This window comes from Anas platyrhynchos, chromosome 8 (assembly GCF_047663525.1).
Source record: "Anas platyrhynchos isolate ZD024472 breed Pekin duck chromosome 8, IASCAAS_PekinDuck_T2T, whole genome shotgun sequence".
Taxonomy (NCBI): domain Eukaryota; kingdom Metazoa; phylum Chordata; class Aves; order Anseriformes; family Anatidae; genus Anas; species Anas platyrhynchos.
The window spans coordinates 10864445-10882018 of NC_092594.1; the positions used below are offsets into that span (position 1 = coordinate 10864445).

General features: G+C 37.7%; 1 protein-coding gene across 3 annotated transcripts in view; it reads left to right on the top strand.

Moving 5' to 3' along the window:
- Positions 1-17574, top strand: part of LOC101798826 (uncharacterized oxidoreductase ZK1290.5) — a 44260-nt gene that overhangs the window by 2415 nt on the left and 24271 nt on the right. The window contains exons 1-3 of one of the 3 annotated variants that reach the window (XM_027462592.3): positions 9310-9331; positions 9744-9992; positions 17113-17214. In XM_027462592.3, the coding sequence (XP_027318393.1) occupies positions 9325-9331; positions 9744-9992; positions 17113-17214 (358 nt within the window). In that variant the 5' untranslated portion in view covers positions 9310-9324. Of the gene's footprint in view, positions 1-9309; positions 9332-9743; positions 9993-17112; positions 17215-17574 lie in introns of those variants that run through there. The other 2 variants (XM_027462591.3, XM_072041745.1) reach the window with 2 other exon arrangements.

Genomic DNA, 17574 nt, shown 5'->3' on the forward strand with positions numbered 1-17574 from the left:
CTTGATGTAAGTGTAAAAGTATGCCTAGGAGAGTACACTAGTTCATAAAGGCTTTAGATTGCCTTAGAAAATGGGTATGTTTACTGTGCTAAAGGGATAACTATAAATTCTTTCTGTATTTGCAAGGTTTACCTTAAAAAACAAAACAAACAAACAAAAAAAACCAAACAGGGCAAATAACTGGTATAAAATGGCAGTTTTGAAGTTGTTACAGTTACACTTTTGTTTGGGAGTTACATGTTTCCAACTATTGCATACTTTGCTGTGAGTCTGTACTGTAGCAGGGAATTGCATATTCTTGTATTGTCTTGATTTAACTACAGGCTGCTTGGTCCTTATCTAAAGCAGCACTCTTGAAAATGGATCACCTGTCAAAGTTGGACGCAAAATATTGTCCTCTTTGGGCTTTGGAAAAATAATTCATACAGATTGTATTGTTCATGGTTACTACGGCTATGTAGAAAGCCTCCACTTCGAAAGTTGCCACTTCCTTCTTTTTTATTTTTCCTTTTTTTGAAGTTTGGTGGGTAAAAATGTTACCCTCTGATGTATTTGGATATACTTCAGTAGCATGAGGACTTTTCTTCCCGTAACTAAAATATTAGGAAACTTTTTCAAGGTTCTGTATGTGCTGCATAGTTGAGTTCAGCATGACATTGCTCCTTGTTGGAAAGCTTTGTGGCATGAGCGAGACTTGACGATAAAGTTCCTTAGTGCTAAAAAGTATTTCCTTTGCCACTGTGCCTCTCTGAGTGCTTTAGTCTATTTTCCAACTAAAAATAAGCACACCAATGCATTTTAAAACTTTGCGAATGGGGAAGCTCCATACGTGACTTTCTAAAAACAAATAAAATTACATTCGTTTACTACAAAAGTTCCCCAAAACCTCAGTTATAGCCATCTCTTAAGACTTGTTCTGGCTCTCTCGATTCCCTTCAGAAAAGTTTTGTGTTTTTTTTTTCTTTTCTTTTCTTCTCTTTTCTTGAGGAGCTAGGATGTGGGGATAGCAATCATGAAACTCAGGGATTTGGCCAAATAGCATGTGATTTCCTGACAAAATTTGTTGGTGATACCACAAATATACATAGAATGTTTTCTTGTAAATTTTTTTTTTCTGTATAATTCTCAAGTTTCAGTATAATTAGTAATTTGATGAGATTTTAAAACAGAAAAAAAGTCATCGCCTGATCCCCTCCTATCAAAGTATAAAATTAATGACATGCTTGTATGAGGAGGGAGGTTTTCTCCATGGAGAAAAGCATAAACTCATTTTTCTCCTCAAAAAGCTATGTGTAATCTGAACCTTAATGCTGAGTAGAAGTATCTTGATATTTCCTTCCATTATGCATTACTATAATACAGTTATGTGCCGCTTCATTATTAATCATAGAGTTGCTCATAGTCATTTTTAAACTTAACTGTGCTCAGAAAAAAGACCCAGTCCTGCTGGGGCTGGGATCAAGTGAGATTTTACTTCTCAGTTCAATGGCAGCAGATTCAAGCCTTCACTTCTTGTTCTCAGCTGTTACTGCCTTTTTTTTTTTTTTTTTTCTTCCCATGGCTCTTGTTTTTTCATGGCTTCAGTTCCTAAGGAAATTTATGGAACAGTGGTCTTGATACCAAGACCTATGGCACTCCCCCCTATTAATCTTACCCCCTAATAAGAATTGGCTGTTTATTTCTGCCCTTTGTTTTACGTCTCAACTTCTTTTTTTCCCCCCCAGTTCTGTCAGGAGTTTACTTCTCACCCATGGTTACCAAGTTTCCTTAATAGCCTCTTGTGATGAACGAAATGCCACAACTATAAATCTTTGTGCTTCGATTCATCCACCGTTTCGGGAGATCTGACCTTGAGAAGTCGTACTTGAGCTTTGAGGGCTGCCATATATTTAACTCCTCCCGTATGTACGAAACGTGGCCGTGGTCCATGTGGGTACATGCTTGGATGTGGTGGGGTAAAATGTGCCTCCTCTCCTAACTTGACAAAATGTACTGACCTCCTGAAAAGACGAAACGCTGCACAAATGGTGTTCTGAAGGGTGTTCGTGAATGCACCTGAGGGAAAGTGCTGGGCAAGTTTCTGCTGATATCAGTGTACCTAGTACAGAACAGTACAGAAATAAATGTGCTTTTGGTTTGTTTGTTTGTTTTTCTGGAGGAAATTGCTGCTTTGTCTGCTCTTTGTATACCTACAAACATTTGAGACCAACTTTTTATATTTTTACAGGGGACTTTACCTTGAGCCTGATTGTAAAAAGGACAGTTTTCTTAATCTTCAATGCCATATTACCTCATCTGCTCCATTTGCCAGAAAAACTCCAAAACCCCTTTAGCATTACAGTTATATACGTATGTGAATTAAATAGAAAAAGATTTTAGAAAAATAGAAAAAGATTTAGATTTTTTTTTTTCTGAATGAGTTCAATCTAGAGCAGAATACTTAATGTTCCTGATAAGGACTTCAGCACTATACTTTTAAAGCACTTGCATAAAATAGAACTGAAAGAAATTAAAAGTGTATAATAAAAATTCTGTGATCACTTTGTGGCAAATGTGGATCTTACAGTTGCCCACAAGAAGCGGAAGAAATGGACGGCCTAAATATTAGTTAAGTGCACTGTAGTGCCAATAATTACTGTAATAAAGGCAATGCAGTTCAAGTGAACCTTATAGATTTGTGAGAGTAATTGTAGCCACAGTCCCAAAGCTCATTTTTGGAGGAAAGACATCATGAAGAAAGTGTAGGAAACTGTTGGTAACACTTTCAAATCATACAAGCTTAATGGCTCATTAGATGAATGAATTATTTGTAACCAGCCTGAAATGAGCGGAGGAGCAAGCTCCAGGGTATTTAACTTTTGTCTTTCACCATGTTTCTGTAATGTAGAAAAATGATACAAAACTTGATGAAAAAAAAGCCTGACTTTTATCTTTCAGCCTTCATAGAGCAGATTTTCGTTGTACCTGTTTGCTTTGCCAGAGCTCCGTAGCACAGTTGTGGCAGTACTGAATGGTGAGGTCAGGTGCTGCTGTAACCAACGCTGCAGTAGGTCCTCGTGCCTCCAAGTGGGGAGGAGGGAGGTACTGGTTCCTAAACGTTCTTCGGTTCTTCCAATGTTTATGCAAAGTGCCTCCAGCACCGAGTGTGATACAAAATCCTCATTACAGGGGGGAGAGAGGAGAGAAATGTGGCTTTACATCAGTTTCATAAGGAAGCTGTGTTGCCTAGGCTTATTAACGCCTGAATGGATGGGCTTTGCATTCTGGTGCACGCTGCTCTGAGGGTGAATGTGCAGCGTGAGAGGAGGGGCTGCAAGAAGTATCGCTTATCATCTGAGCTTTGAGAAAATACATCTTAAATTCTTAGATGATGTGGATAAAAAGCACTTGATCAAAACTGTTCGGTATTGTTCAGCTTGTTTGCCCCGCGGGTAGCTGCGTTGCTGCTGTCCTTTGAACTCGTGAATGCCATTAGCCACCAGTGGGATGCTGCAAGGCTTGCACCTTCCAGTGCCATCATTTCTCTGTAGTCTGAGTAGGCACCACAGGCACTATGACGGTGTAACAAATTAGCCATCAGCTTGAACATCATCTTCAATTAGGGACTTACAATAATGAGTTATCATACATGCATTTTCTTTTTGTCAAATCACTATAAATTGCAACTCTTATTTTTTTCTGTAGTATTATCTTTACAATATTTTTAATTGGTGTTGAATTATTGATCTAAGGTTAACTTAGCTTTTTAATATTGCTATCCTTCTACTTAATTGCATACTGATTATGGTTAGTTGTAAATGAGACATATAATTTATTCTTAAGTCAAACTTTCACAGTGGGAATGATTGTGGTAATATGCTACTTAAATGCAAACTGCGGACTTAGTACTTGCATCTCTTTTTTCCTTTTGATCATGCTTTTTTGTATGTGTGTGAAAGTTGTTTGAAGAAGGAAAATTGTGTCACAGGTCTGTCATTTGTTGTGAAGTGCTTCCAAATTTCTGATATTGTGAATCAATTGATGTAATCTTTATCAGACAGAGTAGTTTAGGAAGATGTATAAGAAAGAAGGAAAATAACACTAATAGTTGTATGTGGTCTCTTTATTTGCTGTATAGCACGTATCATCCTTACTGGTTATGAAGCTGAAAGTTCTATCAAGGTATGATAAGTACTGGAAGCAATTTCAATGGAGTTAACAGAGGGAATAGAATGAAAATCATTTAAAACTGGTTCACACCAGCAATTCTTCGTGCACTATTAACTGCTAAGATCTAGTCACAAAACATTATTCCGAGGAGAAAAGGTTTAGTGAACCTTAGAAATTGGATTTGATTTATGCCAGAAAATCTGCCTTTTCACTGCTTGAGATTTCTATGGAAGGAAGCCACAGTCTTTTACCAAACGGTTTCTAAGGTAACATCTTATAGCAGAGCATCTGAAACCAATTTGGTTGTTAATGAGAAATAGTTCTCTCAGTGGTGGGAAAGTGGGGAGTGAAAGAAAAGGCTTCAACATTTGGCAGTCTGTCTGTAAGGGCATTTAAATGTGTGCTGCCGCTCTGCTTATGAAATTTCTACGTGAATTAGACATTCACAGTCTACCTTTCAAATGATAGGTTGGGATTTGTCCTTCCATATACATTTAATTGAGAAGTTATCAATGATAAAAAATACTTGTATATGACAGCTGGATAATTTAAATAGCTGGCATTTTCATCTGGAAAGACCCTTATTCCTACAGGGGAAAAATAATAGCTTTTTTGGGCAATAGTGTATTTTTCCTGCCAGAAACGCGTCCTAGTGAATTGGTGGTTTTGGCGCTGCAGCACCCCGCTGGGAATGGGTGCTGCCTGCAGAGTTCCTGGGCTCCTTGTGGGAGCCATCCCGTGACACTGCTTTCATAACTCCTTTTCTAAAGTTGTGTCTGGATCAGCGACGCACCTTAATGTTACGGTAGGTGATCTGAATATCCTTCACAGTCTGACCCTCTTTGGGATGGAGGGAATAGAGTACTTCTGTCAACAGTGGCTCGTTGCCACTTCTTCCTTCCTCTCAGGAAGAGTGAAAACTAGCAATTCTGGCTTCCCTTTCCCTGCATACATAATCAACATGTTGGGGCTCTCTCCTGCTCTCACACCGTGCCTAGGCTGTATTCCCGCAGTCTGTTCCTAGGTGCCCGAGGAGCACTGTGGAGCTGAAGATCCTGCTTGCATACTTTCCTTCCTCTTGTTATTGAAGTCTGAGCTTATTATAACCGAGTCACAGAGGAGAAAAACAGCCCCAGAGTGACCCCTTCGCACTAAGCAGTGGATTATATTTAGCAAAAACATCTGAAACATCAAAGTAAAGCTTCAATCAAAAAGAAATAGAAAAAAAAAAAAAGCAATATCTAGACAGCTTTTACAGAGTCAAGAGAAACTTGGTGGTAATCTCTAGACTTCAGTCAGGTCTGTTAGCAATATCTTAGCACAGCAGTGTTTGAATAACACGAAGCTGTGCTTGCAGGATTGTTGTAATGCCGTAAAATGTGTGTCAGTGTAACTTCACACCTCTGTCGAGTTCTCTGGTGCATCTCCTTGTACCAGTGTGCTCCTACTGTCTGGAAGCACCTGCTGTAGTGCAGTGCTCTGGGGGCCTGGGGGCCTCCCCACTGTCCCATGAGGTCAGAAGCCAAATTATGCCTGTACTTCAACAGCTGCAGCTCCTCTTGCACCATATCCATACAAAACCACCTTCATCAGCAGCTGGTGTCAGAGCTGCAGCACGCCTTTGGCATTTTTGTGTTGTAGCCTCACCAAATGCTGTTATTCCTGCACCTCTTGTACAGCTTGGTCCTAGGTCTGAAATGGCTGAGTTTTAGCTAAACTTGCACAGTACTTCTTTAGGATTGGGTACATACTACCCGTCTGCTCAGTGCCTGTCAGCCAACGTTGACGTTGTACTGCTGGTGCTAGGAACCCAGCACCTCTCTGGCTTCCTTCCTGCAAGGGCACCTGCTCCATTGGGTACACGTTGTTCGGTGACACTCTTGGGATCCGAGTAAAGATGTCCAAGTTATTTCATAAGATTGGTTGTGATTAAATTTGAATGTAACCACATTTCATAACTAGAAATGCTCTGCAATTGCCTTATGAAAATTATGGAGAAAGAGAGCTCCATAACAAGCTTGACTTTGATTTCACTTGCTGCAAAGGAAAACCCCTCCGCTCTCAAAAGGAAGAGAGGATGCAATGAATACTTCGTCATATGATGGTAAATATGATATGCAGGGTAACTGACCCAATTAAGAAAAAACTGAGCCAAAATGCAGCAGCAAGAACACTTGGGTTCTGTGCTATACTTACAGAAAGTCAGTGTGACCTTATCTGCTTGTGCAAGAGCAGCACCGGTGATAGCAATGGGGAACAGCAGGGAAGAAGGGCTCCAGGAGATGAGTTAGTGGAGAAGGGCTTTCTGATCTCTTTGTGGTTGGCTTGAATAAAACTTATTATCTTTTTTGTTTTAGTAAAAAGCAGGGAATATATCAAATTATTTAACTACTGCTGCTGAAAGGGGGATTTTTCTTTCTCTATTTTTCTCCCCATTCCTTGCCTGAAATCTTGAGTTTTGTTTTCCTCTGGAGAGTTATTCTGCTTCCTGAATAATTATAAAACTATACGCTTTTTGGCTGTTCAGCACGCTGAATCAGCTTGTCAGGGAGTCACATGAATGCAAAAGTAGGTGAAAGAAGAAGAGGAAAGACTGGCAGCCTCTTTCAATAACAGTAAGCAAGGACAGTAAGTAAAGACTGCCTGTCCTTGAGCCAGTCTACAGAAGAGGCACACCAGTCTGTGAATGGCTCAGCAGTGAACCTTGAAACGTGTTGTATGTTCATTTGCTGTGTGGAGGCAGCATTTTATGTTTTATCATGTCATAAGATATCAGTGGAATCAAGTTGTACTGACACCAAAAACTTCAGTGTATTTACAACGTGAAATGGGTAAAGATGCATTACATGGCCCTAATGTTGATGTAGTGTTGAAATAATACCAGTAAAACTAATAGAACAAGGTATTTCAAGCTTATTATGGTATAGAGCGAGCACGTAAACATCAGTAAAAGAGTGTTTGATATTTTTCTTCTGAGAGTTTTCTTCTGAAGTGACTACTTAAAGATCAGCCAGCAAAGGAATGGTATTTTTCTAGGTGTTTTGTTTGTCAACTGGGTGTTTTTATTGCCTACTGATGTCAGAAGAGATTTAATCTGTGAGATGATCTCTGAACATCCAGCCCGCAGTTTCTCTAATGTGAACTCTTTTAATGTAAGTGGTTGCACTGATTTCAAGTAGCCATAGTATTCATATCAGAGGACATTTTTATATTTTCAGATAATATTTTCACAGATTATGAAGACATTAGGTCCCCAGAAAGTGAGAGAGAAAGTAAATCATGTTTCTCTTTTTATTTGGGGGGAGGAAGGGGTAAAAAGTTCTTAAGCATTTGTTTATTTAGTGCATCAGGACTGTTGTAATTCATCTTGAGGAACAGAAATTAGGATAATTCCCTCAAGGGTAATCTTGGTCTCTATTTCCTCCTAAACAAGTGTGCATGCCGTCATGGAATGGGGAACGATAACAAACACATCCTGAATTTTCCTTCTCTCCCACTCTCTCCCTTTACCTTAAAAGGGTTAAATTTAAAAAAAAAAAGAAAAAAAGCTGTTTGTCCTAAATGTTCTTACTGAAATCCATTATGCATGAAAAGAGTCTGAGTTCATTTGCAAGACCTCTAAATGAACTCCATTCATTCTGTGCTTAGAGAAGTCCATTCAGCCAGAAACAGGCATAATAATTGCAACCTAATTTATTTGGCACCAATACCAGATTATTAAAAGGGATTCTTATGAAAAAGTATAGTAATTTTTCTATGCCAGTTATATAATTTTTAATAAAATTCCTTTAGTATCTGAATAATATAATAATTGCATGTGTGTTCTATGTGTATAGATGCACAGAAGCTGCGTTCATCAAATTCTTAAACATTTATGAAGACTGTGAAATTGCAATTGTAAAGGTGTGATTTGAATTAGCTTAACTTATTTTTTTGGTGTAAAGCAAGTTGTAGGGACATTATCTGTAGGTGGTTGAGGAATTAAACCAGTTACAGTATTTGTCATAATCAGTGGCAATGGAGAAAAAACTCTTTAAAATTTCCTGTCTTTTAAAATATTGTAACTTTGTGTACTTTAGAATGGTAAAATCCTTACGATATGCATGTCAAAACTGTAGGAATATAATAAAATCTATGAAGATAAATCAAGAATTGAATACTCCAAATTTTGTACACCCTAAATGTAGGCAGGGATTGTCCCACTGTGATCAGCAGAATTTCGTTCTCTTCAGGAGTCTGTGTATCTTAGGCTGTATTATAGCTAACATGGGTTGCCAGTGGTGAGCAGGATGATAGAAGTAGCGTTGACTTTCCTTCTAAGATTGGGAATGAACAAAAATGCTAAGCATTGAGGATAACCTGGCTTGTGGTACATGCACAAGGACTTTGTAAGCGCTCGTGGGCATTCTGTCACCAGTTCAGGTATGGGAAGCGCTGTGGGTGCATCTGAGGTAACTGTGTGTTTCCTTTTTCTGCCCCTCTGGGTGAGCTTACGCACTTGTTCATTTCATAATGTGCAGATAGCAGTGCTTAATGTACAAATAAACACCATGTTTGGAGGGAAAGAGAAAGTTGTCAGTGGATACAACTTTCGTTTGATATTATTTTTTGACCTGTAGTCCTGCAGATAGCGTTGTAGCCATCCGTGTGCTGACTGCAGTTCCTGGAATTAGGGCCTCTAAGCACTAGGCATCACCTTAGAGGCTGGCTTTAATAGCTGACGGAGCATTTCCTCAAACAAACTGTAGAAAATACTGTTTGTGGGAAGTCTGACTGGGGGTGAATGGGTGAGGGGCTCACGGCAGGAAGAACAACTAACAGGAAAGGGTAAGTAGAAATATCATCCTCCTTGCTCTCAACCAGTTCTTTATCTGACGGTCCTCCTGCTGGTTGCTTTTCCTGCTGAGTCTCCTCCTCCTTCCGTCCCCTTGACAAGCAAAATACACTTTTTGTACATCCAGTGAATACCTACACAATGAGAGTTGCTTGACTTTGTTGCCGAGGCTCCCCGTGCACCAATTCTCTAACCCCTGTGCAGGATTCCATTGTTCTGGGTACTGCTGAGCCTGACGTTATGTGAATTGCACCTGCAGCACGGCCCAGTCTGCAGTGGGTTCCACAGTGCAGTAATAACTTGAAACTACCAGGAGTTCAAAAGAGTAAACGCTTCATGATATGCAATGTAAATTGTTTTTAAGTTACATATTTTGTTTCATGCTGTTAGTGTTTCATCTTAAATGTTGTGCTCCTATATGAAAATAAAATGTCATATACTGGTTTATCATAAGATATCTATTTTCTGTTTGATGTTCTTCAGCCTGACTTATGATCTCACTTCTTTACAGTTACTTCTTTATTTTTTTCTGTTTTCTGATCAGCACCAACAACCTAGCATCTTACGGATTTTCACAGCCTGGAGATGTGTAAGGGCACACTGCCTGTCAGTTCCCATTTCTTTGCTATGTGAAGTGAGAATTCAAAAAGTATGTTTTGTGACAATATTAATTAAAAAAAAAAAAGTGGGGGAACAAACAATCAAAAAAGAAATATGTCACTCATAATTCACTTCTAATTTTCTAATGTCTTTTGTTTAGGTACTTCCCATCAGGGTGGCTATTCCCATGATGCTGTGGTCCATGCATTACAGAAATGTGGCATTCGTCATATTGACACAGCAAAAAGATACGGCTGTGAATCTCTTCTCCAAAAAGCCATTAAAGAGAGTGGTGTGAAGCGGGAGGACCTCTGGATAACCACCAAATTGTGGCATAGTGATTATGGCTATGAAAACACGAAAAAAGCCTGCTTGGAGTCATGTGAAAGACTTGGTGTTGACTATCTTGGTATGTATCCTTAATATAACTCATTTACCATGCCTTCTCTGTGAACGTTTGGAAAGATGAATGAATTCTTGTAAAACACTGTAGCACAGGTGGGTAGATTACAGTAGCTAAATTCTTCCTTTACATTTTTGCAAATTTCTTGTTCTGTTTGTTCTCTAGGAAATTTGCATACCTGTAACTGAGATCACATAATTTTTCCTTGTTGCAAATCTTTTAAAACAGATTAAGGTGTATTTTTTGTAGAAATGCATTCCATTGTTAAATTGATTTGAGGATCAACTACAAGCGCTATATATTTTGCTGAAAACACTCAAAACCTAAAAAAGAACAAGGATTCACAGACTTGACAATAATTTATTGTTACAAGGGACACAAAAATGCCTAAGCTCTTGTGTGGTCTGCTAAATCTCAGAGAATGAGAGTCCTTTCTACAAGTTATTTTGTAGGATTATTGACAGTTCTAAAAAAAAATATCTAAATAACTGCCTTTGGTTTGATCTGTCTGCTGCAATGTACTTCAAGGAAAAAGTTAGAAGTGTCTATAAGACATGAGAAGACTAAATTTAACACTGAGTTAGACTTAGTATTAAGTATACCCTGGTCATGACCTTCCGATAGTCAAAGATGTGATATTTTTACTACTGTTTGACAGGCAACAAGCTGCAATAGTGACCTCAGTTAATGCTGTGTAACAGATCATAAGAGTGGTGGAACCTGATAAAAAAAAAAAAAAAAAAGATATGTTTTATACTGGTTTTTACTTCTTCCTGCCTAGCTAGAGCAATCAAAAGAAAGTGAAGGGAGAGAAAGATGAATTTAAAGTAATAACCTAAAATAATGACACTGGTAGAGAGTGTTAATGCGGGCAATCAAGGAATAATTGGTTGAACATTATATGTTAGTGTCCTGAAAATGCATATATGCTTCTCTTTCCTCACTGTCCACCTGTTACCAATAATCAAACTTTAATGAAGTGAACAGCTCTTTTGAAGTACTGATTTTGTGGAATCATTTATTGATAGCAGATGTGTGCTATATTTGCTGGCTTTTTTGTCTGGTACATTTCAAAATGAAGAGGCAAAACCTCTATCTGTTAAAGACTTTGATTTTTATATGCACATCTTTGGCTCCATTCCTAATGGAAATTTATCCCTGAACTGCCTGCACAAGTACAGAGTAAATCAGAATCAATTAATATTTCTTCTTCTCTGTCCCATGCAAATACAGGTCACTGCAAGGAGACTCTCATTAAAAAAAAAAAAAAAAAAAAAAAAAAGTTTCAGTCTTTGGTTTTGTCCTCTAAACAGAGAAATAACGTGTTTCCTTCTCTCTGCTTTCTGTTTGTTATGTTTTGTGTTTGCTTTCTTTTTTCCCGTGCTTTCTATGGCACTGGTACTGAATGCCAATGAGAGGAAAACTTGACTCACTTCCAGGAAATCATTCTCAGTGATTCCTTTCAGTAATTTGCTTTTTTCTCAGGTAGCAGACTGGTTAAAGTAGGTGCTCGCACAAATACTCAGCTTGGATATTGCTGCTAAGCAGAAGTTTGTGAGCTGAGGAAAAAATATTTGAGAGCTAGAAATGCCCTAATACTGTCACCAAGTGAGTGACTCCGTGGTCTGGCATAAACAGAACATCATATCTGTCAGATACTTTCAACTCAGACTTCTTTTGTTCACATTACAGAGACAAATTCAGAAGTCATTACAAGTGCCTGCACAATTTACCCCAATATCCAATGCTTTTTTTCTTTTCTTTTTTTTTTTTTTTATCTCCCCAGTCTCCTGTCTTCCCTCCTTTTCTTCCTCTGCTTTCTTCCATTAATGCAGAGATGTGTGAACAATTTATAAATGTCTTCTTGAACGACCAGTTAGTGAAACACAGGGAGCTAAATCGATGCTGACTTCAGTTTGTTTTAACTTCATGTTTTGTAAACTGTGATGAGTTAGGAAATACTTCATGTGCAATTCACGGATCTGTCAGTGAGGATGGTGACCTCCACCAGAGGGATGGGATGACAGAGTAACAGTTAGACACAATGTGATCTGCTGTTGTGTCAAAGAGAGAAGGTTGAATTCTCTGTTCTGTGCTACAGGTTCTAGTGAAGGAGGCCCTTAGAGGAGGTACAATGTGTGGTATGTTTTATGGGGTTGGTAAAAAGCATCATGCTTTAGGGAGCCAAATATCTTCTATCTGAACACACCTGAACTGGAAGGTGCTATTGGAAGGATTTTCAAACAAGAAGTGGAAGTACCTTGAAACACGAACTTTCCAAGTGTTTCTCAAATGTTTAGAGTAAGGGCTTTTTGTTGGAAATTTTGAGGCTTGTCACAAGTCTTAACAAAAGTAAATAGAATACAGAAGACTGGTTTGCAAATACAGTCATAAGCTTGTAGACTAGAAGCTTAGATATCTTAGCTCTGCTTTCATTCATACCTGCATTTTACATCACCTTTCTGCTGGCCAGTCTATGCAATAGAGAGGGCATGAAATTCAATGGCAGGAAAAGTTCTAGTAATAACAGCAATTTGTGTCCCAGCCTGTTGAGGAAAGTAAATTATGTAGTTACAAGCATGTGTTACAAGCATGTTCTAGCAAATAGAATTCTCTAAATTTGAATTTCCTAATTTCATCATATATTAACCAAATACATGGTGGTTACAGCATTTCCAAAAGCATACATGGTTCATATAGAAAATTGCAAGATCCTAGATAAGTTACACCTTTATGTTAGAGGGAAAGTTAGCCATTCAGGGGACTGAAAAAGGGGCCTGGCAGCTGATTGTGCAGCTAAGCTTTGTTCCAAGGAAAGTCTTCTTGAGGACCACGTAGGCTACAGTCCATCCATGCAGACTTTATTAAAGATGTGGTGAATACTAGTTGATAAATTCGTGCGTTAGCCATAGAAAATGCCAGCTGTTGAAACAGATTTGAGGCAGTCACTGCTTTTTAAGAGAGCATTCCATGTAAAACATCATTATAAAACTTTTTTAGTAGACAGTTTCAGGCAAGTGGTATTAGGCGAACAGTGTTCCAGGGTTTTTGTTCGAATCAGGAGATTGTATATCCATGAGAAGCTGGAATTTTTTTCTTATTTGCGGGCAGTGGTTGTAACAGAGGTTCCCCTTGCATTTTCTAAATGCGGTTCTCCAACTAGCAGTCACAGTAAACCAATATGAAATGGCAGCAAATGTTACAGGTTTGGCAGTGGCAGAATGCATTCCTTAGGATTTAGATCAAACCGCCAAAGTAAATTCTTCTTGAATGTGATTTGTGGGTTACTGAATTTATAAACATTTTTTTTTTCCTTGTGACTGTTCTGAGCTTGTCAGATTCAACCAAATTTAACCTATCACAGATCCACATCTGGAGTTGGGCAAATCTTTGTTGTATCAGCATATTCAGTTTAATAGGTCTCGGTAATTTCTTGCATCTGAGTGATGATAATACACCCAGTTCAGATCATGTATTAATTCAGGATGTTTTGGAAGTTACTTATTGTTATATAGAATACTCATGAAAAAAGTCTAGGCATTGCCATTGCATTGAGATAACTGCAAAACATTGAAAAATGTGGTTTTACTTTTAGGTTTGATATGATCCAGGGCCTGTTCAAAAGCAGGTTTGTTACAGTGAGTTCTGACTCCTCCTATGTGCGTGTCTGTATACACCATATAAATATATTTTTATATATAGTGTTAGCAATTTGATTAGAATCACTGACTTCTACTTCCACAACATGCAGTTGATTAAGAGGAACTGTGTTGATTATAGGTGCCACAACCACTGAGAACTTATAAGCGTTTTAAATGTGTGAAAGCAGTTCACATATGAATAGTTTTCCTGCAGCTGTGTTTTGATGTTTGAACCTTAGGCCCTCATTTACTACCGCACCTCACCACAGCTTGATTATCTTTAAGGCATGCTTTTAAAAGTTGGTGAATACAAAACTTGATTGTGATTTTCTCAAGCGCATACCGTGAACCATTTTTTATTTTGAATTAAGTTTATTTAAAAAAGAATATGGTTGGAAGAGAGCTCAAAGTATTTGTTACCCACCGCTACAAGACAAAATTAAATCTATATTTACATCATTCTCAGCAGCTAAAATGTAGTCTGTTCTTAAAAACCTTCAGCGGTAGTTGTGCAATTCTTGGTTAAGCTATTTTGATAAATTATTCAAAACTAATTTCTTGCCTCCAAAATGAAAATAACGGTGTTTGTGTTCTTGTAATCCCCCAGGGGGAAATACTTTCACCAGAAAGAAAGTGTGGGGGTGCAGGTGTGAATGTGTGTATATATGAAGATGAAATAGTAGAGCTCGGTTTGTGAGGTGCTTACTGTTCACAGTTCTTACGTAAAGTTTTCTAACATGCAGTAGAAGTAAGCAGATCCTCACTTGAAATAACCATGCTTAGTTTATTTAAGTAGAGTGGCAGCTCCATTGCTCATTGCAGGGTACATGGTACTGTGCTATTCCTTCCACTTCTGGCTGTGCTGTGGTGGTTGGTGCTTGCCTGGCAGAAAGACCGCTCTGCTCTGTGTATCGGAGATAAGTTGCCTTATCTCTGCTTTCAGGAGCACTGCTAGCAGTCAGGACTGCACTTGGTGATCCTGTAGATGCTTTCTAATCTTAAATGTGTGTGTTTCTAAGTGTGTTTTTTATTCCAATAAAAAGACTAAATTACAATGAACATCCTAAGATGGTATGGACATCACATACACGATAGCATCGCCTTTCTAAAGTAACATGCCAAGAGCTAATCCTGTTTGCGTTGAAGAGGTCTCAGACACTAACACAGGGAAAGATGATGTACTGCATTTGTGAAATATTCAAGAGATCCTTCAGTTCTCAATGCTGGTTAAAGTCACTCTTCTGAGAGTTCCATAATTTCCTGGGCTGAGTACAAAGCATCTTTGTACATGGAAGTCTGTGGTGTAGCTATTTCTGTAAATGTTTACAAACTGTGATGCTTCTAGATATGCAGGCTCTTGGAAAAGTAACTTTTGGTAAACTTTTGCTGAAGTTGATGTTTTTTTTATTCATACTAAATGACTTGTTTCTGCATAGTTAAGTATAGTAGTCCTACTTGGAGAGCATAACAAGCAAGAATTAAAGGTAGGCACTTCCTCTGTGTTTAAGTGAGGTAGGTATCTGATGGCAATAACTTACGTTTACTTTATGGATGACATTTGCCTTATCCAAGCAGAAGAGTTTAAATTGAAGTATGGTAGTCTCTTTGCAGTAAATGCACCAACGGCATATGTGACTTAGGATAAAAAATGAACATGTGATATTAGCAATTCCAAATGCTAATCATAGGGATTGCTTCTAATCATTGGGATTGCTTCTAAGACAGCGGAAATTTTAACACAAACTTTACATGCACATGAATGAGAATTCAGTATTCCAATATTGGTTATCAGCTAAAGTCTAAAGAAATTGGTATTTATTCCAATTCCAATACCTTATCTTGGTATTTTTTCGTAATAACTACAGCAGAAGAATGAGTAACTCTTTCTTTAAATGTGACACAAATCCAGATTCTGCAAATCATTATATGTAAACAATATTTACTTGTCTGAGCAATTGAGATTGAAAGACTAGTGTCTTACTGATATATGAGTAAGTGCGGATTTAGCTCATGATTTTTTAGATACATCCAAAATCATTTTTCCTTACATACTGCTATAACGTATCTTAATCTACAAAATTTTGTACTGTTCTAATTAGATTTTTAGTGTAAGCAAAATACTCTGAAGTGTTGCAATGATGTGCCGAAATGGGAACCAGTGTATTATTGAGAATTTTATGCTGGCTTGTCCTTTTAAATTAAGGTTGAATTCGTATTTATAGAGGTGGAAAGCTAATATACCAGCCGAGGAGTATATTAGTCATTATTGCAATCCTTAAATATGAATAAAATAAAACTATAGCAGAGGATGTGTTTTCACAGAGAGGTCCTGTAAATGAATGATGTGATACATTTAAAGAACAAAAGACCCTTTTTATTGCAAACAATTCAATTTTTTAACTTTTTTACTCTGTTTTTGAACTGTCTAAAAAGGCATATTATAAAGCACAAAGATCTCATTCATGAATTTGTTTCTTTTTCCTGTTTTGTGTCAGACTAGTGTATGAGGTAGAGGTCAACACCGCTTTCCCTGAGATGCCTGAAGTTTGAACCTGTGGTTAGGATTTAAATAGAAATGTAGTTGTTTGAGTGTCTCTTAAGTTTCTCCTTCAGAATGATAAGCAGCGTCCACAAACTTAAAAAGGAGTTGTAGGTCCTCTCACCTTGGAAATTTATATAATCTGATTTGGAACTCTGAGTCCAGTAGTATGTACATATTTCTCATGTTTAGTGGTTTTTGTTTTTTTTTTTTTTTTTGCTTCATTTTGCACTAGGCAGATAAGGTTTTCTTGCATGGAGAAGATGCAAAAAAATCCTATCCCAAGACAGCCAGCCTCAGTAGCAACTTGGCTAATTTCATCAGTTATAAATCTTAATCATGTTTTAAAAAATTTTAATATTTCATAAAAATGTAGCAAAACATTTTTTTCATTTTTGGTAATGCTAAAAACAAAATATCGCATATGCTGGAACAATGTAATTATAACCAAAACAAAAACCTGGATGAAAGAGCAGCTGTGCTGTAATTTCCAACAGAAATTCATAAACGGAAGTATTCTTTAGAAAGGAAAAAAATAGGCTCACTTTTTTGATTGTATAAAACATCTACACAACTGCCAAACATTTATGTTCCCCAAACTTGAAGGCTTGCTTCAGCAGTAGTCCAGACTTAACTACATTGACCAAAATCCCTTTGATTTTAAACGGGACTTATGGGTTAAAAGCTTATTAAATGCAAGTGTGACCATGAAATTTTGATTATGGTGACCTAGGCCTGAGGCAGATGTGCAGCTTCTGCCACCTTTACTTGCTAATGAAATGTTGTAGATTTAATTTATTGAAAATGAATGGATGTATGGAATAATTGTCATGATGAAGTTGTAACTATTTTGATGATAGTATGTTACGGGGCCAGTATGGAGGGAAATGCTGCTTTGTGTGGTTGACATATTTTTTTGGAGACTTTAATAGTCTTTCTTTTTTAGATCTTTATTTGATACATTGGCCTGATGCACATGTTCCAGGTAAAAGCAATCGGGAGGTCCGAGCTGAAACCTGGACAGCGATGGAGGAGCTCTATGAGAAAGGTGATGTAATAATGAAAAGCTGTCGTGGCAGAAGGAATTGGAATGCACTTTAAGATTTGGGGAATCAGTAATTAAAGGTGTTCAGAAAAGTCGTTTGAGCTGGTTGCTCATATTTCAGTTGTGTTTGGGTGTATAAATTATGTGAACCTCTTTGAAAATTGCAGCATTAGCTTTCTGATAAGCTAAATAAGAGAGCTTTGTGTTGCTTTCAAATAATACATTGCCACATTCTGCCTGTAAGATTAATGATGGTGTGCATACTTCCTTGAGGAAATCTACACATTACATTGAAATGTGTGTGCCACTACAGAACATCTTTGTAGTAGCCTCTTGTGTTTCATGTATAGATCATGCTACCAA